At 45.3% G+C, this 22,956-nt stretch overlaps 1 protein-coding gene across 3 annotated transcripts in view; it reads left to right on the forward strand.

Annotated features, from left to right (window-relative positions):
• PKIG (cAMP-dependent protein kinase inhibitor gamma) overlaps positions 1-22,956 on the forward strand; it is a 118,265-nt gene that overhangs the window by 92,397 nt on the left and 2,912 nt on the right. For all 3 annotated transcript variants that reach the window (XM_060190567.1, XM_060190562.1, XM_060190555.1), the window contains one exon: positions 21,262-21,435. In XM_060190567.1, the coding sequence (XP_060046550.1) occupies positions 21,285-21,435 (151 nt within the window). In that variant the 5' untranslated portion in view covers positions 21,262-21,284. The remainder of the gene's footprint in view (positions 1-21,261; positions 21,436-22,956) is intronic.

Raw genomic sequence — 22,956 nt, forward strand, 5'->3', positions numbered from 1 at the left:
TGTCAAGCGTTGGACAGGGTGGGCAAAGATATCCGCGTATATTGGCAGGTCCGGTCGAGCGTAGACGTGGGAAATGAACTTAGATGATGCCGCATCCCGACAAATATCTGGCGGGGCGATGTGGCTAAGAACTGGCAGCCATGGAACCAGGGTGGAACGGATAAGGTTCCAGAAATTATCCTCATGGAGGAATATAATTTAGAATCGACCAAGTGGACATGGGGGCTACGGAACCATACTGGGGCACAGTATTCTGCAGTGGAATAGCATAATGCCAGAGATGATGATCGTAGTGTGGAAGCGCTCGCGCCCCATGAGGAGCTGGCCAGTCTTGGAATGATGTTATTCCTCGCGCCCACCTTTGCTGCAGTTTTTATGAGATGTTTGTGAAATGACAGAGTGCGATCAAGAGTAACGCCAAGATAGACTGGCTGGGCTTCATGCCGGATTCTCGTATCGCCAAGCTGCACATTAAGCTCACGCGAGGCCGAGGCATGGTGTAGATGGAAAACAGATGATACTGTTTTTGCAGTGCTAGGGATTAGTCGCCATTTTTTACAGTAATCAGATATCAGAGACATGTCTTTCGTGAGTGTTTCCTTGAGGATGTCGAACTTGGATGCCTGAGTTGCACAGCAGATGTCATCGGCGTAGATGAACTTCCTTGAAGAAGTTTCTGGGAGGTCATTGATGTAAATATTAAATAGCGTAGGAGCCAGAACAGAGCCCTGGGGGAGGCCACTTGAGACAAGTCTCCATCTGCTAGACTTGTCACCCAGATGTACCCGGAATCTTCTGTTTTGGAGAAGAAACGATATAGTGTTGGCCACCCATGGAGGCAGGCATCTTGAGATCTTGACTAGGAGACCACGATGCCAGACCGTGTCATAGGCTGCTGTGAGATCAACAAAGACAGCACCCGTCTTTAAATTTTTCTGGAATCCATTTTCAATGTAAGTTGAGAAGGGCCAGGGCTTGTTCGCAGGTAGATCTTCCTGGGCGGAAACCAGCCTGGGCGGGTGATAGGAATTTCTCTGTAAGATGAGAAATACGTGAATCTCAGTGATCTGGAGTGAGTCATCGCCAGAGGAATAGCTAGACAAATGAAACTTGACTAATGTGTTTTATAAGGGGCATTATTAACTAAGAAGCTTTCTCTCTGATATGCCAGAATTTGGAGCTGACATAGGAAGAGATAGATTATTTTTTCCTGAGTAATTTTTGTTTTTCTAAAGTCACCTGTCAGATTAGTGCTTGTTATCAAGTGACTGTAAAACGATGATAGTTTCGTGGGGCCACATTTCTCTTTTGGTGTCAGATCCGGTTGTAATTCAGTGCAGGGATCTTTTTCCCATCATCTGAATCCCTGGCCTGCTTTCTCTCTCAGCCTTGCTGTAGTTGCTGATGTGAAGGACACTCACATAGGTGCCCAGGACTCTTGGGAATTCAGAAGACAGTGTGCACAGAAACCTGCCAGATGTTTGGAAGATGTGCCTCTGTGTCCCTTCCTGAGCTATTTCATGCTAGCAGGTTCCTTATGTGTCTTTCCTGGCTCATTCATTCTTTCAGAAACTGTTGATTAGACACATGCAGCAGACACTGGGCCAGAAGTTCAGTAAGTCACTCTGAAAGCTGCTCACTCTCATCGTTATAGTATGTGGCCTTAGTTGAGATGGAGATAGGTAGTTGAATATTTGTGCTATGGGATGTCAGAGTGGCAGCGAGATTGGTAACAGAAGAGTTTGCACTTAGAAAGAGTCCTAGCATCCACAACAAGACAAGGCCATCATCAGAAGGCCTCTTCAGGAAGGTGCATGTAAGTGGGAAATGCAGATTCAAGGTCTGACCCAGTCACTAGCTGGGTGGGGCACCCCAGGGGACTCACACTACTTCTCTGAGCCAGGGCCCTCCATTGTCAGGTAAAAAATGCAGTGCTGCAGTGGGGGAGGTGGCACATTGGTAGAGCACAGGACTTGCTGGCTCGAGGGCCTGCATTTACACTGCATATGCCAGAGTGATGCTCTGGCCTCTCTTTCTCTTTTCCCCTTCCTTCCTCCCCCTCATTAATAAATACATTTTTAATGCAATGCCTCAAAGCTTTTATGAGGTCCCTGAGCCAAAGAGAAGGTGCAACCTTAGACTAGAGGCCTTGAGTCCAGGAACCAGCCTTCATTTACATTCTTGCACCGTGTAAAAGGCATATATTTGTACAATGCTACTGAGAAGCATATACAGTGTGGTATATGTGCCATGTCTGGCACATGGTATATAACTCATCAATGGTCATGGAGCCAGGGCTCAGATGATTATTCCAATTCCTATCTGGAGAATATAGACATTACTAGTTAAGTTCTTGTTTAATTCATAAGTTTATTGAATATCATGCATGTATTGAGAAGTGTGCTATGTGCAGAGAGACAGCAACAAGCAAGAAAGTTGGGGTACCAATGCTCTTGGAACCAGTCGGGAAGACAGACAGTGCCTGCATAATGCCTGGCTCATGGTGCCTGGCCCATCAGCAGCTAATTGTTGAATGACTGTTGAGTGAATTACTAGTTCAGTATTTATTGGGAAGTAGGAGTCAGGACGCTCCAAGTGGCAAAATATAGAATTCTTCTGTGGGGTCAGGGAAGAGGACACTTAGGCTTAGGGGGGGCTCTGACCTGGGCCACTAGGAATTAGGACTGGGGTGATGACTGTGCCTGGAGGTGGTGGGTGGAAGCCTGGAGCCCTGGACCAAGTGGGTAGGAATCTTGTGCAAACTGTGAATGTGAGCTGAAGTCCCAGGGGAGATTTGCTAACCTTTTTCTCTTTCAGGTTCCAAGGGAGGCTGTGATTGAGTTAGCATTCATTTATATTGTGTTTTGTGGGTTCAGAACTCTGCTGCTGCTGCTTTTTCTTCTTCTCTGTCTCCTTCCTTTTTTTTTTTTTTTTTTTTTTTCTTTTTAACCAGTGCACTGCTCAGTTCTAGCTTATGGTGGTGCTGGGGATTGAACCTGGGGCTTCGAAGTCACAGGCATGAAAGTCTTCTTTACATAACTATTATACTACCTACCCCCTTTTATCTTTGTTTGTTTGTTATTGAGTAGAGGCAGAGAGATGCCTGCAGCACCGCTTCACTGTTCATGAAGCTTTCCCTGACAGGTGGGGACTGTGGGCTTGTACCTAGGCTACTTAGCATTGTAACATGTATGCTCAACCAGTTGTGCTGCCTCCTATCCCCCTCTCCCCCAACTCTGCTCCTATCCAAAGGCAGGAGGAAAACTGGAATGAGAGCTTTGTTTCTGTTTGGGCTTGTGCCAGGAAGACTCCAGACCTTCTGGCACTGCCTTTAGGCCATGTCTGTGCCTGTGATCACTGTATGAAAAGATGCCTTCACTGTCCCAAGGCTTCACTCACTTTGCACTAGGGAGAAGGCTTGAAAACTAAGATGGAAGGGAGGCTTGAAAGAATTCTACTGGAAATACCAGTGAAAGTGGGGAAATCAAAGTAAGAGCAAAATTCAGTGACACCTCCTGCACTCTTGAGACCCTGCAAAGCCTAATTTGATCAGCTCCCCCCACTTACTGCCCCCCCAACCCCAGCCCCCATGGCTCCTTGTGACCTTTCTGGGCACCAGTCAGGGCTGCCTCATGCCTGCTGTTTGTTTCTGCTGACACACTGTCCCAAGTGTTTGTTGCCTCCCCTGCTTCCTGCTCCCCTCCATTCAGTTCTTTTCAAATGTGTCACCTTATCCTAAAGGCTTCCTACTCATGTTTAAAAAAAATCACACTCCTCTTGCCCTAGTTTGGTTTTCTCCATATGCTTTGCCTTCATGGTATTTACTGTTTGTTTGTTGGTGAGCTGGCCCACTAGAATGTGAACTTTCTGAGGACAGAGAGCCTATTTTATTCATTGCTGAATCACTAGTGCCCCATGAACAGTAAATATAAAAGAAGAGAAGGTAATAATTGCCTTAAAACCGGTGACTGTATAAATGACTGGGACTCCTGGGGCCTCACTCTGCTGTATTTTTTTTTTGTTTGTTTTGTTTTGTTATAGCTCTTAACTGCCAAACATTTTTCTGATTAAATCATTTTTTTAATTTTGTGGATAATAGCTTAAAATTATAGGTTCCACACCAAAGTTCTGTGTCCCCACCCTCCTGGTAATACCCACCATAAGTTCTCACAAAGTCTTAGAGAGTCTGTCTACTTCTGAGTTGTTTTTTTTTTGTTTGTTTTTATTTATTTTTTTTGCTTCGGTTCTCTAGATTCCATATATGAGTAGAACCCTCCAGTGGTTGTCTTTTGCCTCTCTACTTATTTCACTAAACATAGTCACCTCCAGTTCCATCCATTTTGCCCCCAAAGGATATATTTTCATCTTTTTTGATTAACTGCCAAACTTCTAAACACTTCTTAAAGTTTTTCTTTTAATGATATACATTGATATATGTAATTGATCCCTAAACCCTTTTCTTGTCAAATATATGGGTGTGACACCTCCCATCAGCAGCAGAAGCTGGTATGGGGCAGAGTTGAGGAACTAGAAGGCACATATCCTGGCCTTTCTCAGCCCTCCCAGCATTATCCAAACCCATGAAGGAGCAATGGGTAGAATTTGAAACTATCCCTTATGATTCTGTAATTCTGATGCATGATATGTCTGGTTTCTCCACACACACACAACCTGGAGAATTTGAGGTGTGTGAGTAAATCTTACTAACTAGGCCATGAACTCCTCCCAGGGTACAACAGTGGCTTACTTATCATGACATCTAGTCCCAAGCCTGGTACATATTGAGTGATCATTAAATATTGTGTTGAATGAATGAATATTACAGAAATATCTTGCTTGTTTTCATTCTCCACAATGCATTTGGGACATGTTATCTTAAAAATCATTCTTATGGGGATCGGGCGGTAGTGAATCAGGTTAAGCACATGTGGCACAAAGAGCAAGGACAGGTGTAAGGATCCCAGTTCGAGCCCCCGGCTTCCCACCTGCAGGGGAGTCACTTCACAGGTGGTGAAGCAGGTCTGCAGGTGTCTGTCTTTCTCTCCCCCTCTCTGTCTTCCCCTCCTCTCTCCATTTCTCTCTGTCCTATCCAACAATGAACAACAACATCAACAACAACAATAATAACCACAACAAGGCTACAACAACAAGGGCAACAAAGGGGGAAAAATGGCCTCCAGGAGCAGTGGATTCATGGTGTAGGCACTGAGCCCCAGCAATAACCCTGGAGGCAAAAGAAAAAAATCATTCTTATTTTATTTAGTAGGACAGATAAATTGAGAGGGACATGTGGTAGAGAAGGAGGGAGAAAAGGAAGGAGGGAGGGGAGGGAGAGACATCTGTAGCACTGCTTCAGCACTTGTGAAGCTTTCTTCTTGCAGGTGGTGACTGGGATCTTGAACCTGGGTCCTAGTATAAGGTAACATGTGCATCACCCAGCCCCTCGGGGCATGCTTTTAAAACAAATTCTAGCAGAATTAGAGGGGAACCTCGGAACTGGAAGTAACATTAGAGGTCTGTATTTATCCATTGCTGCCTAACACTTTACACCCAATACTTAGTGGTTTTAAACAATAGTAGTAACTTACTGTTTTTCATTTTTGGTGGGTAAGGACTTGGGGGAAAGCATGGTTGGACAGTTCTGGCTTGGATCTGTCATACATTAAGATAGAATTAGAACTAGAATCAGTTTAGAGAGAGGTTGGTGCTAGAACAGTGTGGGTCACTGTGGTTAGAGACTGTCAGCTCTGCTTCTGTCTGGCAGAGCTTCCCCATGTGCTCACTTGTTGGGGATAGTTGTACTTCCTCAAGGCATAACAGCCTCAGATTTCCTACCTGCACCTCAGAGTTCCTAAGACAAATGTCCTGAGAGCCAAGGGGAGGTTGTGTCACCTTTTATTGCCCCATCTTGGAATCCCCAAAGCCTTCTCATTCGATGGGATCCACATCAGACTTCTATAGATTAGAACAAATGCTAAAGAATTTACAGGCATGTTTCAAAACCACAACAGAGGTGCCCCACTTAAGAAAAGACCCTAAGGTTGGGGGTAGGGGAGAACCTTGCCCAGAACTGGATCCTAGAGCAGCCTGTAGACTTTGTGACTGGCGTGCTTAGAATTGATCTCGCTTCCCCTTCCTGTCCCTCCCTCTGAAGTGTGATGGGATGGGGACTGCCACTCTCTGAGAAGTGACTTTCTAGCTGAGCCCTCATCAAGGTTAGATGATGTGTAAACAGCAGGAGCCATGGACAGACTCAGAATGCCCAGGCAGTTGTCCAGCTGCACTGTTCACTTACCCTCTTTCTGAAGGCCTCCACATGGATTGAAGAACTGGTGGCAGCTTAAGCCCCACATAAATACTCAACACTGCTGCGCCCCAGGGAGAGACATAGCTGCTGAGGCCATGAGACCTCCAATGGTGTTTGCCTTTGCTGTGAAGTTGGGTGACAAAAGAATATGGTAGCAGCATTCAGAGAATCCACTCAGCATTGCTAATAAATAAATAAGTAGAGTGCCCTGGGAGGTGCTGTAATGGATAAGACATTGGGCTTTTAAGTGTGAGCTCCTGAGTTCAATCTCTGGCAGCACATTTACCAGAGTGATATTTGGTTCTTTCTCCTTAGTAAACAAATAAAATCCCTAAAAAATAAGTAAAATACTATGCATATTTTTACCTCCATCTGAAAATTCTACACAGAATTTTGCTTAAGCAAACAGAAGAAAGGGGGATATATAAGTAGATTTTTAGATGCTATGTGCCAGGCATGATACAAGTTCATTTCTGTGATTTCTTGCCTAGTAGCACAGGCTGTATCATGAGGGGGTATATGACCTTGGCCAGTCTGCTTAACCTCTGCTTCTCAACTTCCTGTTCTGTGAAGCAGGAATAATAATGCTTTCTACTTCATAGAGTTACTGTAAAAATAAATGAGGTTGTGTCTTCAGATTCTGAGTGCAATATGACATGTAATAAGAACTGTATCATGGCACACCTGGTTGAGTGCTCACATTACAGTGCTCAAGGACCCAGGTTCAAGCCTCTGGTTCCCACCTGCAGGGGGAAAGATTCACAAGTGGTAAAGCAGGGCTGTAGGTGTCTCTGTCTCTTTCCCTCTCTACCTCCCCTCCCCTCTTAATTTCTATCAATAATAAATAAATTAGAAAGAACTGTATCCATGCTGGCTCTCATTAACCCCTACAGTCACCTTTCAAGGCAGCTGTTACACCCCATTTTCCATGAGAGGGATCTGCAGTCAGATAGGCCACCCACTGTGGGGGCAAGAAGCCGAGCAGGCCCAGAACACTGCCCCACAGGAGACTCTAGGCTGTTAGGCCATGCCTGCCAGACATGCAGTGGGGTGAGCAGAGTGACTGAGAACTTCCTGCCTTATAAAGCTCTCGAATCAGGGTCCTAGAACAGGAAAATGTAAGAAGCCAAGACTGGGAAGTACATGTGAATCTTTGTAAAAATTGTGGTGTCAGAGTGTGTTCCAGGCAGAGGGAACAGTATGTGAAGGTCCCAAGGCCAAGATGAACAAAGTTGGTTTGAAGAATTATGAGGCCAGCTTGGTGAGAGCAAAATGGGCCAAGGAGAGAGTGGAAAGGAGGTGAGAGATCAGTGCAGGACGGCAGGGGCTGATGTGAAGAGTTGGTACTTTACCAGATGTGCAATGGAAAAGCCTCAGAGATTGATTAGAATGGGGGGATCACATGCCCCAAGATCTGGTTTGGAAATATCTCCTGGGTTGTTTGTATGGAAAATAGTGTGTGGGGCCAGGTGGTAGCACATCTGGCTGAGTGCACATGTTACAGTGCGCGAGGACCCGGGTTCGAGACCCCAGTCCCCACCTGCAAGGAGAAAGCTTTGCGAGTGGTGAAGCGGGGCTGCAGGTGTCTCTCTGCCTCTCTCCCTTCCTACTCCCCCCTTCCCTCTCAATTTCTGGCTGTCTCTATCCAATAAATAAATAAATATTTTTTAAAAACTTTCTAAAAAAAAAAAAAAGAAAATAGTCTGGCTGGAGTGAAGGGAGAAAAGTGATGGGTGACAAGGCCCCTCGAGGGTACAGGCCAGAGATGATAGAAAGCAGCTTGGGCACGTAGAGGGGGAGGCAGGTGACCCAGACTATTTCATGAGCAGAAGTGACACCACCTGCTGATAGAATACAGCAGAGTGAGGGTGGGGAGAGAGGATCCCAAAGGACTGCAGGTTGGTAGTCTGAGTGGTCTGGGTGGATGGTGGAGCCTTCAGTAGGCTGGGGAAGGCTGGAGGGAGCAGGCCTGAGATTTGCCTTGCGGGGAAGGAGCAGGCTTGAGATTTGCCTTGTGGAGTGGGCCAGTCAGGGCACTCACTAAGTAGGCACTTAGATTAGCCAATCTGGAGTTCCTAAGACAGGTCTGGGGCTACTGGGAGTTATGACACACTGTGAAGAGATAGCAGCAGACAGAAGAGATCCAGGCCTCTGGGGGTGGTGTCTGGAAGGCTCTGAAGGAGAGTGATCTGAGAATGAGAAGTAAGGTGTTTTTTTTAAATTTCTTTTTTTACTTTCAATCTATTTTCTCCCTCTCATATTGAGGAAATAGTGATTTGTAAGACTATATAAGTTAGTAGAAGTGTATATTAACACCATTCCAGCCACCAAAGGTCTGTGTCCCTACCCCAACCCTCCTATAGAGGAGCTGAAAATCTACCCTCCCCCCAGATTTTTTTTACTTTAGTGAAACACTCCAAACTCAGAGAAGTAAGCTTTTATTTTTAAAGTTTTTATTTATAAAATGGCAACACTGGTAAGAGGGGAACAACTCCACACAGTTCCCACCACCAGACCTCCATATCCCACCCCCTCCCCTGATAGCTTTCCTATTCTTTATCCCTCTGGGAGTATGGACCCAGGGTCACTAGGGGATGCAGAAGGTGGAAGGTCTGGCTTCTGTAATTGCTTCTCTGCTGAATGTGGGCATTGACAGGTCGATCCATACTCCCAGCCTGTCTCTCTTTTCCTAGTTGGGTAGGGATCTGGGGAAGTGGGGTTCCAGGACACATTGGTGGGGTCGTTTACCCTGGGAAATCTGGCTGGCATCATGGTAGCATCTGGAACCTGGTGGCTGCAAATCCTGCCTTCACTCTATATGCCCAGCACTTAAGCCACTGCTTTGCAGAGAGAAAGTCAGGAGTTGTAGTCACGCTGCCATCTTGGCTACCAAGAAGTAAGTTATTTAAAAAAAATATTTATTTATTCCTTTTTGTTGCCCTTGTTATTTTATTGTTGTAGTTGTTATTGTTGTTGTTGGATAGGATAGAGAGAAATGGAGAGGAGGGGCAGACAGAGAGGGAGAGAGAAAGACAGACACCTGCAGACCTGCTTCACCGCCTATGAAGCGACTCCCCTGCAGGCGGGGAGCCGGAGGCTCAAACCGGGAACCTTCCGGTCCTTGTGCTTTGCGCCACGTGTGCTTAACCCGCTGCGCTACAGCCCGACTCCCTCAAGAAGTAAGTTTTAAGAGGAGGGCAGAAAGCTTGTGGTGAGAGTGGGTGATCTGCAGGTCACTAGGGATCTTGCCTGACTTCTCCCAAAGCTGACCTCTCTACCACCTGCACATCCTTGCCCACACAAGCTACAAGCCCCCCAAGGCCCCTAAAGCCTTGACTTGCAACACAGTTATGCAGCAGGTAGGACACTGACAAGAGAGGGCTTCTTGGGATGTGTCCCCCAGGCACTAGCTAGAGCTCAGTGTCAGTTCTGAGAACCATATCCTTCCCAGGAAGGATATATACTTCCCAGGCCCTAGGAAATGTGCTCACTTTGAGGCTGTGACTTTGCTGCTCACCTCAGTGCCTCAGCCCATCACAGGGAGAAACTGCTTCCCCATGAATCTGAGGAATGCCACCTCCAGGGTGCCCACATTTCCAGTAGGCTTTCTGGCTTTTCCGCCATCCAGAAACCCTAGAGAGCACTTTCCACACCATCGGGAAGCCTCTCCCACAGGATCCAATCCCACTCTGACCCCCAGCCTCGGCAAAATGGCCCACTTTCTTCTTGTAGGGCCTTTGCAAATATTTGATTTTTTTTTAAGAAGAAGAAGAAAAAAACAGGAAATGACCTTTCTGGTATATTTGGAAAACAATTTGGATCTGTAATGGAATCTGCCTGAATGATGAGTACTCATAGCTGCAGACTTGGAACAGATCTTGTGGCTCTTGGCAGAGACAGGGACCTCTTCAATTTACAAAGCTGGGGGAAACTTAGGAAAAAAAAAAAAAAAACAGGGCAGAAAGGTCCTCTGGGGAAATCTGACAGTGCCCAGAGCAGCCATCTGCAGGAGCCTATGGCAGGGAGTTCGGGATCAGAGCTCCAGGGAGCCTCTCTTCAGACCTGACCTTTGGGACCAGTCACATGCATTACAGTCCCCACCCTGGGACACACTCGAACCCTCAGGGTAGAGGAATGGAAGGAGCAGCCTCTGGAGCACCCTGTGAGCTCAAGCTGCAGAGCCAGACTGGGTCACACTTTGTCTGGCTTTTCTGTAGCTAATGCCCCAAGCCTTGTCTAGATGCTCTAGTATCCCTTTCAGTTTGATGGTTCCACAAGTGGATTTGGGATCACTGGGAGGGGGGGAGTTATGGTGAATGTCTAATGCATATAGCAAATAAATTTCCGATCAATCAAAGATTTGAATGTGAAATATAAAATTATGAAAGGCCTCAAAGAGGCCTTTCCTGACTGACCACATGACTTTTAACTGAACCATCCACACACAGAAAATCCTGACTTCCACTTTCCATAGCACTTGGCTTAGTAAGTGATACTTCTTATTTATTCATTTATTTTTATTATTATTTTTGCCTCCAGGGTTATTGCTGGGGGCTCGGTGCCTGCACTACGAATCCACTGCTCCTAGTGGCCATATTTTTCCATTGTTGTTCTTGCTGCTGCTGTTATTGGATAGGACAGAGAGAAATGGAGAGAGGAGGGGAAGACAAAGAAGGGGAGAGAAAGATAGACACCGGCAGACCTGCTTCACTACTTGTGAATCAACCCCCCTGCAGGTGGGGAGCCAGAGGCTTCAGCCGGATTCTTGTGTGGGTCCTTGCACTTTGTACTATGTGCACTGAAATGGTGTGCTACCACCCTGCCTCACTTTTTTATTTTTTACCCACTCAATGTCTATGTCTCTTTTTCAAAAATATTTTTATTTATTGGGTACAGAGAAATCAATATAAAAAGGGCGACATAGAGGGAGCGCACTATAGCACTGCTTTACTTCTCGTGAAGTCTTCCCTCTGCATTCCCCAGTGGGAGTCAGGGGCTTGAATCCAGGCCCTTGTATACTATAACGTGTGCTCTGCTGGGTGTGCCACTGCCTAGCCCTGTGCCTTTCGTTCTTAACAGAACTCAAATGTCTCAATGTCTTCAATGTACCATACTTGACACAGCACCAGGTAGATAGAAGGTACTCAGTAAACACTGAGTGAACGAATAAGAGGGAGCAGAATAGGAATAGGAGAGACTTAAAGATCATAATTTAACCTGTACTTTTCAGATGGAGGGACAGGAAGTTGGAGGAGAGAGAAGAGATTGCCCAACTGCAGAGAGGCGGAGCCAGACCTCTGGGAACTGTCATGATGCAGGGCTGGCTGTCTGTATACCCTTTCTCTTTCTACCCTAGAACCTAGAGCAGCTCTATTACTCATTCATCAGATATTCAGTGAGCTTTAACTATGTGCTAGGCCTCCTACCTATCGCAGTACATACACCAGTCAGGGCCACTACTTGGTTGGACCTTATTATTATTATTATTTTTTAAATTTATTTATTTTCCCTTTTGTTGCCCTTGTTGGTTTTTTTTATTGTTGTTGTTATTGATGTCATCATTGTTAGATAGGACAGAGAGAAACAGAGAGAGGAGGGGAAGATGGAGAGGGGGAGAGAAAGATAGACACCTACAGACCTGCTTCACTGGCCCATGAAGTGACCCCCCGCAGGTAAAGAGCTGGGGGCTCGAACCGGGATCCTTACACCGGTCCTTGCGCTTCACGCCATGTACGTTTAACCTGTTGTGCTACCACCCGACTCCCTGGACCTTATTTTCTATTCAGCACCTTAAAGCACAAAAGAAGGGGACCTGTGGAGATAGCTTACTGACTGTTCTGCATGCCTTGCCCAGATTCAAGCCCTGGTACCATCCAGGAGATGCTATGGCATTATGGGAAGCTCCAGTGCCATAGTGTCTTTTATGTTCTCTCTCTCTCTCTCTCTGTCTTTCTCACTCTCTCTGACTGAAAGTGTAGACTGGGAATCATGAAGATCACACATATATAAGCACTGCCTCCACAACAACAAAAGCAGAAAGTTTAGTCTTAACCTTCTGTGCATCATTTGCCATAGAATAAAAGCAAACTGATAAGTCACCCAAGAAAAATGAATCGCGCTAATGAATAATCACATGCCTCTTACATTCCACGAGTTTTATCATAGTCTTTGTGCACGTCGTCTCACTACATCTTGCGTTTGGGTGCTATTGCTGCCCCTGGCTTGCTAAGGAAGAAACTGGAGACCACAGAGGTGAGGTGAGCTGTTCTGCGCCTCCCAGCTAATAAACAGGGAGGCTCGGCCAGATGCCTTCCCACACCATAGCCCCTCCTCGGAGACTCAGAAGATCGGTGATGTCAGTGGGACTCTCAAAGGCAGTTCAGTGTGGGAGCAAGGGCTCTGATTCAGGTGCTAGGACATCTAGACTTCAGAACTTTGGGGAAATCACTTTCCCTTTCTGAATCCCCTACCTCCTCAGCTCTAAATGAGAGCCTTGTCTAGATAAGCTTTGAGATCCCTTTCAGTCTGATTATTCCACAAGTGGATTTAAGAAGAGTGGACAAAATTAGGGACTAGGAGAATGCTTACCCACTAGAGCTGGGGCTCTGCCTACACGATGACTCCACCACTCCCAGCAGCCCCCCTTTTTCCTATTTACTTAATTATTTATTTTATTGGGAGAGATACAAAGAAAGGGGGTGGGGAAGACCAGAGCACTTCTAAGTTCTGGCTTACAGTGGTGCTGGGGATTGAACCTGGGACCTCAGAGCCATAGATAGATGAGTCTTTTGCATAACCATTATGCTCTAGCTCCCAAGCCCCTTTTTAAATTTTTTATAGAGATGAGTGAGAGAGAGAGGGAAGAGAGACAGAGAGAGGGAGAGACAGAGAGAGAGAGAGAGCAAGAGAGAGAGACAGAGAGAGAGAGAGGGGTGAAGCCCTTGTAGTACTACTACACCACCTTTGAAGCTCGCCCTACCACTACCACCACAGTTAGGGTCAGGGGCTTGAACCCTGGCCCTTCCACATGGTAACATGTGCACCCTACTGGGTGAGCCACCACATAATCCTACAGTATACACATTCTACCCCATATGAAGTCCTGGGTTCAAGCCTCACCACCACATGGCAGCACCACAGATGGCACTAGGAGCAGCTCCACATATGGTGGAACAGTGCTAAGGTGTCCCCTCTCTCTCTCTCTCTCTCCTTCTGCCTGAAACAAGAATGAAAAACACCCTGGGAGTGGTAGAATCAATCGCACATGTGTGCGGGCTCAGCATCTTAAAAAAAAAAAAAGAAAAAAGTTATTTGGGTACATCTCCAATTCATACATTATAGAAAATAAATTCCAGATCAAAGCTTTAAAAGTGAAAATACAGTCATAAAAGTACAAGAAATCAACAGGGAAGAATTCTTTTTTTTTTTTAATTTATCATTGGATAGAGATAGAGAAAAGTTGAAGGGGGATGTAGAGAGGGAGAGAGACAGAAGCTTTTCCCAAAGCTTCACAAGTGGTGAGGCAGGGCTGCAGGTGTCTCTGTTCAAGTTCATGGTAGGACGAAGGTGGGGACCAGGGAGAGCAAGCATTGATGTAGGGATAAAAATGCTCATAAACATGTCCGTTGGTACTTAAGTAATCTCTGTGGAGGAAAAATTGGCAGTCTTCTTTACAATAAAGAAATTCACAGATCCTTTAAATGTGGCAATTCCACTTTTATGGGAATAACCTCAAAGCTCATCTCTAGAGAAAGAATTAAATCAGTCTACAGCCATGAGATGCAGCCAAGAAGGGAAAGAGAGAGCTGAGTATCTACAGACCTAGATTTGTTTCTAAGGGGGTTAATATATCCATTCTTCCAGTGGCTTCGGTATAAGAGAGGTTCTTGTACTTTAAATTCCCATGAACAGGGTGACCATTTTCTGCTATGGTTTCCAACTCTGAAGATTCTTTTCTTTTTTCAAAAAAATATTTTTATGGGAGGGGTGAATGTTTTATAGTAAATAGTTGTTGGTACATGTGTAAAATTTCTCAGTTTTCTGCAAAATACCCTTAAGTAGGTCTTTCTCCACCATCATGCACCAGGACCTGAAAGTCCTTCCCCCTCCAATCCCTTACTTTCTTTGATGCAGTACACCAATCTGAAGATTCTTTTACCCCACCCCCACCCAAACACACACATTTGATGCTGATTTTGAAGAGCAGAGAGGAGAATGCCAATATTTAAAGAAAAGTAAAGTCAGGAGTTGGGCGGTAGCGTAGCGGGTTAAGCACATGGACCAGTGTAAGGATCCCATTTCGAGCCCCGGCTGCCCACCTGCAGGGATGTTGTTTCACAGGCGGTGAAGCAGGTCTGCAGGTGTCTATCTTTCTCTCCCCCTCTCTGTCTTCCCCTCCTCTCTCCATTTCTTTCTGTCCTGTCTAACAATGACGACATCAGCAACAACAACAATAATAACTACAACAACAATAAAAAAAAGTGCAACAAAGGGTAAGTAAATAAATAAAAAGAAAGAAAAGTTAAGTCGTGTTCTGCAAGTCAGAGCTCTTCTCAGGATGCAAACCTCTGAACCAGCTCTTTCCCCAGGTTTAGGGATGAGACAGCCTAGGTTCGATAGCTCTGTTGGTGTTTTCCCCAAACTGGGCTTTGAGCTGGGCACACTTCCCTGTTTCAACCAGGAGAGTCTGCTTTGTACTCTGGGCAGCTTGTAAGGTCAGGCAGGCAAAGGCAGGAGCCACAGCCTGAGTGCCTACTCCAACGAGACTTGGGCCTTGTAGATGAAGCCTGTAACTCCACTTACTATGATAGATCTTGGACATACATACCAGACAAGAACATCATTCCAACAATCCTGAGAACGAGGCACTTCATTGCCCCCATAAATGGGAAGGGAGGAAGGGAAGACAGACAGACAGATAAGTGGATAGACAAATAGATAAACTTGCAACAAGAACTTTTTGAATAACTACACTTTGCCAGGCATTGGCCAAGGATCTGAGGATGGAGCTATCCTGCTATGTTGGTTCAAAATCCTTTCAGTCATGTAGGATGAAATCCAGATAAAAAAGTTCCCATTCTCAGGGAACCAACATCGCTGTTGAAGGAAAAAAGAGCTGAGGGAGCAGGCATGGTGTCGAGGGAGCGCTCCTTGAGTCACTGTTACCATCTTATCTTGCTGACCTCCAAGATCTGTTGTGACCATTAAATGAGTTATGGAAAACATAAGTTTTTTGTTTTTTTTTTACAATGTGCAAGGACCCAGGCTCAAGCCCTCAGTCTCTACCTGTATAGAGAAAGCTTCACAAGTGGTGAAGCAGTGCTGCATGGACCTATCTCTCTCTCTCTCAATATCCCCTTACCCTCTCAATTTTTCATTGTCTCTAATATATAATAAATAAATAAAATATTTTAATATTCATTTAAGTTCCTTTTTTATTGTTTAGCTATTTTGCTATACTTAAAATTTGACTCATTCTAGAATCTTTTAAAAAAATATGTACAGGAGTGGGAGAAATAGCATAATGGTTATGAAAAGGGACTCTCATGCCAGAAGGTCCAAAATCCCAGGTTCATTCCTCCCCTCTTCCCCACCACACACTATAGGCACGAGCTGAGCAGTACTCTGGCTAATGATAATATAATATAATACTAATATAATATATATGTAATATAATACAATACAGAATAGTATAACTCCCATATGATGCTGGGAGCTCAGAGAATCAAAAAGTACGTGCTCTCTACTCACTGAGCTACCTCATCCACCTCTTTCCATCTGTAAACATGACAAGTTTTTTGTTGGGTGTCATGCTACCCGCACGGAAGCAAAATTACTTTTGAGGTGAAAGGGCAGAAAATGTAGATATTACATTTTATTCTAGTACATAAATAGGTATCAAATATAACTTTCTCTTTTCTTTTTTTTAAATTTCTTTATTGAGGAATTAATGTTTTACATTTGACAGTAAATACAATAGTTTGTACATGCATAACATTTCTCAGTTTTCCATATAACAATACAACCCCCGAAAACATAAGTTCTTAGTTAAGTGTCGCTAGAGTTATCTTCATAAATATTTTTCTTTGCTGGTACTACTATTCAATGAGTCCTTTGCCCTTTCTATTTATTTATTTATTTATTTATTTATTTATTTATTTATTTATTTATTTATTTATTTATTGGGGGATCCTTTGCCTTTTCTAAAGCTTGGAATTACAGTTTCCCTAGAGGAGGGAGAACACAGGGGTGAAACTTCTGTGCCCTGAACAAGGGACCATGATGAGACACAGGAAATCACGGTTTCTGGTTTGTTTTTTGTTGGTCCCCCTCCCCCCTTTTTTTCTTTTCCCTTGCTGAGAAAGAGCTGAAGCACACGCAGGATAGTAACTTTTTTCCTCTCAAGGCAACTAAGACAAAATAGGCTGAGTGTGCCCCCTGCTGGAACTTGAGAGGATTACCTTAGAATTCTGGCTCTGCCTTTATTTTATTTTATTTTATTATTTTATTCTTCTATGACAGGAGGCCTTCCTGATTTTTAAGTGCCCCTAAACTGTTTTCTTTTAAATTTTTTATTATATTTATTTGTTTATTGGATACAGACAGTCAAAAATCGAGAGGGACGGGGGAGAGAAAGGAAGAGAGAGCAACACCTGCAACACTGCTTCGCCACTTGAAACGCTTCCCCCTCCAGGTGGGGATCAAGGGCTTGAACCTGGGTCCTTGTGCATTGCAACATGTGTGTTCAGTCAGGTGTGCCACCATCTGACCCCCCTTTTGTTGTCCTTGTTGTTGTAGCCTCATTGTGGTTATTATTATTACTATTATTGATGTTGTTCGTTGTTGGATAGGACAGAGAGAAATGGAGAGAGGAGGGGAAGACAGAGAGGGGGAGAGAAAGACAGACACCTGCAGACCTGCTTCACCGCCCCCCCCCCCCGCAGGTGGGGAGCTGGGGGCTCGCACCGAGATCCTTACGCTGGTCCTTGCGCTCTCCACCTCGTGCGCTCAACCCACTGCGCCACCGCCCGACCCCCGACCCCCGACCCCCTCTTTTTTAATGGGTAGTAAATCCAAGTCCATGTGCCTGTACAATATTGTTGTGAGGCTTCCTCGGCCCAATTTTCTATTTTTTCTTTTCAGTTTTTGTGAATTTAAAGGTAGGGGGATAAAGAGAAAGAAGAGGTAGAGCTAGAGAGGAGAGACACCATAGCAACACTCCACTGTCCATAGTGCTCCCATGTGGTGCTGGGGTTCGAATGTGGAGCCCCATAGATAGCCAGGCACATGTTCTATTGGACGACTATCAGCTATCACTACCTAATCTGTTCTTTAAGTGTCTTCTCTGTATCATTTCTGTGAATTTTCTGGACACGTGGTTCTAGCCCTCTGTATTGACCAGCCCCTCTCTTCTTTCTTTTCTCTTTCTCCCAGAAACATATATAGTCAGTACTTACTGAGCCCTGCCCTGGGCGCACTCTCAGCACTTCTTGCCAGAGCTTCTGAAAGCATTACACTACAACCAACACATATTAACTTCAGCTGCTGCAAAAATGTGATCTTAGAAAATGAAAGTTGGAGGCCGGGTGGTAGCGCAGCGGGTTAAGTGCACATAGCGCAAAGCTCAAGGACCGGCGTAAGGATCCTGGTTAGAGCCCCCGGCTCCCCACCTGCAGGGGTGGGGGTGTCGCTTCACAAGTAGTGAAGCAGGTCTGCAGGTGTCTGTCTTTCTCTCCCCGTCTCTGTCTTTCCCTCCTCTCTCCATTTCTCTCTGTCCTATCCAACAAGAATGACAGCAATAACAACAATAATAATAATAACAACAAAGACAAACCAGTGCAACAAAAGGGAAAAAAATGGCCTCCAGGAGCAGTGGATTCATAGTACGGGCACTGAGCCCCAGCAATAACCCTAGAGGCAAAAAAAAAAAAAAAAAGAAAGAAAGAAAAAGAAAGAAAAAAAAGAAAATGAAAGTTCACCTTAGTCACAAAGAGTGACATTTGATGTTTTGCTCCCCCTGTGTTTGCAAGCTCCTCCAAAAACTAGGCTTTACTCTACATGTGTTTTTGCAACCTGCATTAAAAATATTTATTTTTGAGAGGGGAGGGAAGGAGAGAGAGAGAGGAGAATGAAAACTATGGCACTGCACCACCAACCATGGAATTTCTCCTCCACCACCTAGGATGCTCCTGTGTGGTGCCAAAGCTGCAGCCCAGGATCTCATACACAGCCAGGCTGGTATTCTTCCCAGTGGGCTATTTCTCAGCCCCTTACAACCTGTATTTTTCTATTAGCAATTTGTTTTGCTAGGCACGTTGCTTGTGAGTACAAGTTCATCCAGTGCATTTCTTCTTACTGGATATAGTAGATTTTTTTTTCTTTTGCTATGCAGAAATTTGATGTAACCTCACTTATTTGTTCCTGCTTTTATTGCCTCTAGTTTTGGAGTCAGATGCAAACAAAACAAAACAAAACACAACACAACACAACACAGCAAAACACCTCAAGCTCAACATCAAGGAGTCTACCTTTATTGTTTTCTAGAAATGTTATGGTTTCAGGTCTTACTGAGTTGATTTTTGTGTATGGTGTGAGATTATGGTCCAGTTCTCCCAACACAATTTAATTTAGTGGAGAATTTTTCTTTTCCTCACTGCATGTTCTTTATTTCACTGTCATAAATTAACTGAGTATATGTATGTGGGCTTATTTCTGGAGTTCTGATTCTGTTCCATTGAGGTTTGTGTCTTTTTATATCAATATCATCCATATAGCTTTGATTTCTGTAGCTTTGTAATAGATCGACATTGGGGAGTGTGATGTCTCCAGCATTGTTCCTTTTTTTTTTTTTCAAGATAGTATTGGCTATCTTGGGTCTTTTGGGGTTCTATACACATTTTAGGATGATTTGTTCTATTTTCTTAGTTTTTTAAATTATCTTTATTTATTTATCGAATAGAGACAGCCATAAATAAACAGAGAAGGGGATGATAGAGAGGGAGAGAGAGACAAACATCTACAGGCCTGCTTCACCACTCACAAAGCTTTCCCCCTGCAGGTGGGGACCAGGGGCTCAAACCTGGGTCCTCGCGCATTGTAACATGTGCGCTCAGCCAGCTGTGCCACCACCCGGCCCCGATTTGTTCTCTTTCTATGAAAAAATGCCATTGAATTTTGATGTAGATCATGTTGAATCTGTGCATTGCTTTTGAGTAATATGGGGATTTTAACAATATATTTTCTTCTAATCCCTGAGCACAGGATATCTTTTTACTTATTTATTTATTTATTTTATCAGTACCCAGGTATTTCATCCTCTTATATTCTTAGGCCCTTTATTATTTTGGAAGTATTTGTAGATGGGTTTATTTTCTTTTTTCTTTTTTTTTTATTTAAGAAAGGATTAATTAACAAAACCATAGGGTAGGAGGGGTACAACTCCACACAATTCCCACCACCCAATCTCCATATCCCACCCCCTCCCATGATAGCTTTCCCATTCTCTATCCCTCTGGGAGCATGGACCCAGGGTCATTGTGGGTTGCAGAAGGTAGAAGGTCTGGCTTCTGTAATTGCTTCCCCACTGAACATGGGCGTTGACTGGTCGGTCCATACTCCCAGTCTGCCTCTCTCTTTCCCTAGTAGGGTGGGTCTCTGGGGAAGCTGAGCTCCAGGACACATTGGTGGGATCTTCAGTCCAGGGAAGCCAGCATCCTGATGGCATCTGGAACCTGGTGACCGAGTAATGAAGCTGAAGGCTTGTCATTCCACATGTGAAGTCTCTGGACACAGTCTGAAGTGAAGCATGTTGAGGTGGCAATCGTTGCGTTGGTTAGGTTGTGATCGGTGGATGCAATATTATTTGATATGGATTGGGGGAGACATACGGAAAAGTGGGCCCTATCCAAGGGTTCCAGGACTGGGGGAAGTAGGGGCTCTATAGTGGAGATGTGAGGTTTCTGCTGTCTTAGGGTTCAAAAAGACAATCGATAGTTAATGTTATCATCACATTATTTGGTAATTTGAAAAGTCCTTTTGTTAGGGTTTGCTGTACAGTACCCAGTATCTTGTATATAGCCTGTGCTATTGGTTGCTTCTGATCTACTTGGTCTAGGCTTTTGAGAGAGTCTGCATATCAAATACACAGCCTATATATTAAAAAGATTCAGTTTGTGTTTTGAAAAACTTCGAGACATACAATTAATTTTCCCCCTCTCGTATTAATTAACTAGTGATTTATATGACTACATTTTACTAGGAGTGTACATAAACACCATTCCCACCACCCAAAGACTGTGACCCATCCCTCCCACCCACTCCCAACCCCCACTGTCCCAGGAAGCTCTATGTCTACCCCTCACCACAGGGTTTTTACTTTGGTGCCCTACTTACAATTTGGTCAGGTCCTGCTTTTAGTTTCCCTTTCAGATCTTCTTACTCAACTTCTGTTGATGAGTGGGATCATCCCATACTCATCTTTATCTTTCTGACTTAGCTCACTTAACATAATTCCTTCTAGCTCTGTCCAAAATGGGTCAGAGCAGGTGGGTTCATTGTTCTTGATAGCTGCAGATGGGTTTATTTTCTTAATTTTCTTTTGAACAGTTCATTATGAATGCATAGAAAGGCAATCGAGTTTTAGTACTGATTTTGTAGACTTGCAACTCTGCTGAATTTATTCATTCAACAGCTCTTTAAAGGAGTCTTTAGGATTTTCTCTAGGTAATATCATGCCATCAGCACGTAGTGCCAGTTTTACTTCCCCTTTCCAATTTGGATACTTTTGCTTCTTTTTCTGGCCTAGTTGCTCTAAGGCTCCCAATACTAGATGGAGTACTAGCAGCACAGGTGTTCATCCTCGTCTCATCCCTGCTCCTATAAAAACAACTTGTCATATTTTCTCCATAGTCTGATTACCTGAGCTCAGCTCTGCCCTCCCACCTCTGTCCCCACAGGTCTGAAGGGCGATGCAACAGGCATGATGGAGGTTGAGTCCTCCTACTCAGACTTCATCTCCTGTGACCGAACAGGCCGTCGGAACGCGGTGCCTGACATCCAGGGCGACTCGCAGGCCGTGAGCGTGAGGAAGCTGGCTGGTGACATGGGCGAGCTGGCACTCGAGGGGGCAGGTCAGAACCAGCGGGCCCTTCTTCGGCACTCCTGCATGTCTCCCCTGTTCCTCCACTAGGCCACTGCACAGTCCTGTGGCTGGAGCATCCTGACTGTCAGGTCAAGGTTCCTAGCAGGTACTCAAAGGGGCCTTACCTTGCAACAAGGCCCCCAGTAGATGTCCCTTGTCACAAAGCTCACTCTAAGAGCATCTCTATGTGAGCATGAGCTCCTGGAGAGCAGGAGCCTTCTGCTGTGCTGGCTCAGAACAGATGCTTTAGAAAACCACAGGCGGAGCAAGTGACTGGAGGAAGCAGCAGCTGCCACCACAGTGCCTGAGACACCTCTCTTACCTCCATCCTTCCAGTGGGTACAAGTCCATGCTGGGACCTTCCTCTGGGAGACTGCTTTGGTCCCTCTGCACTAGATAAGGAGTACTTCTCCCTGCTCCCATGGCACAGCAGAGGCTGCATCTGTCAGATCACTTCCTGCAGCACATTGCAAGGGAAACTGTTCCCCTGCTGGTCCAGAGCCCTTGGCCCTTGCTGGCCAGGAGTGACTATGGATACAGAGCAGACAGTGTGGGAGCAGGGACCCAACCCTCTTATGCCACAGAAGAGCAAACAGGACCAGAGAGGTGGGGTGGCTCTTGCCCAGCAGTAACCCAGCAAGAACATGCATTGATGTAGTGAGAATGACAGCTTGGCTGCCAGACATATTTCTTAAGGAACCCAGCCCATGCCTTCCCTGCTCAGTGGCTGGTCCCTCTCTCTTGGCTGACACACACACACACACACACACTCACATATATGTGAGGTGCCACTTCTCTATCACCACTCTCTGCAGAGCCTTCCTCTAGAAGCTTCTGCCACACAGGATCTATGTCTTGTGGCTTTGGTGCCTGGCTGTGTCTGGCACATGACAGAGATGCCTGGTGACTGGCTGTTCACTGACTGGATGAATGACCAGCTGCCACCTGGGCCTGCTGCCAGGAGCTGACTCTCAAGGCTTCTGCCTCTGCCCTCCACTCTATAAACTGTTTTCTGCCTCCCTTTACTTCCACCATTGTGGCCACTCATCCACATGCCCGGTCCTCATTCACACCACTTTCCCCCCTGATTGGAGGGCCCTGGGTCCTCCAGGTGTGTGACATTTACCTGCCAGGTGACAGATACTGAAAGGGGGCCTGAGGACCAGTTCGCTGTGTGGAAGTAAAGCATCATGGTAGAGCAGAGACCGGAATGGCTGAGAGAGGCCTCCAGGAGGTCCTTCAATGAGCATTTCCACTGGCAGGGCTGTGGGCCACACTCACTACAGCAGCCTCACCGAGAGAGTGGATACAAAGATTCTGATCCAGCGGGCCTGGCTTTAGGCAAAAATATCTCAAGGGAGCCCTGGTCTTAGTCTGGTGGTGTTTGTTAACACTCCCCAGATGTGTGTAGCCCTTTGTGTTCCCTGAATGGGAGAAGAAATGTTTCCTTAACTTTGCCTTAAAAATGGGAGAGCAGCCACACACAGCCATGCAGACATGGCCCAGAAGC

Source organism: Erinaceus europaeus, chromosome 1 (assembly GCF_950295315.1).
Source record: "Erinaceus europaeus chromosome 1, mEriEur2.1, whole genome shotgun sequence".
NCBI classification, from domain to species: domain Eukaryota; kingdom Metazoa; phylum Chordata; class Mammalia; order Eulipotyphla; family Erinaceidae; genus Erinaceus; species Erinaceus europaeus.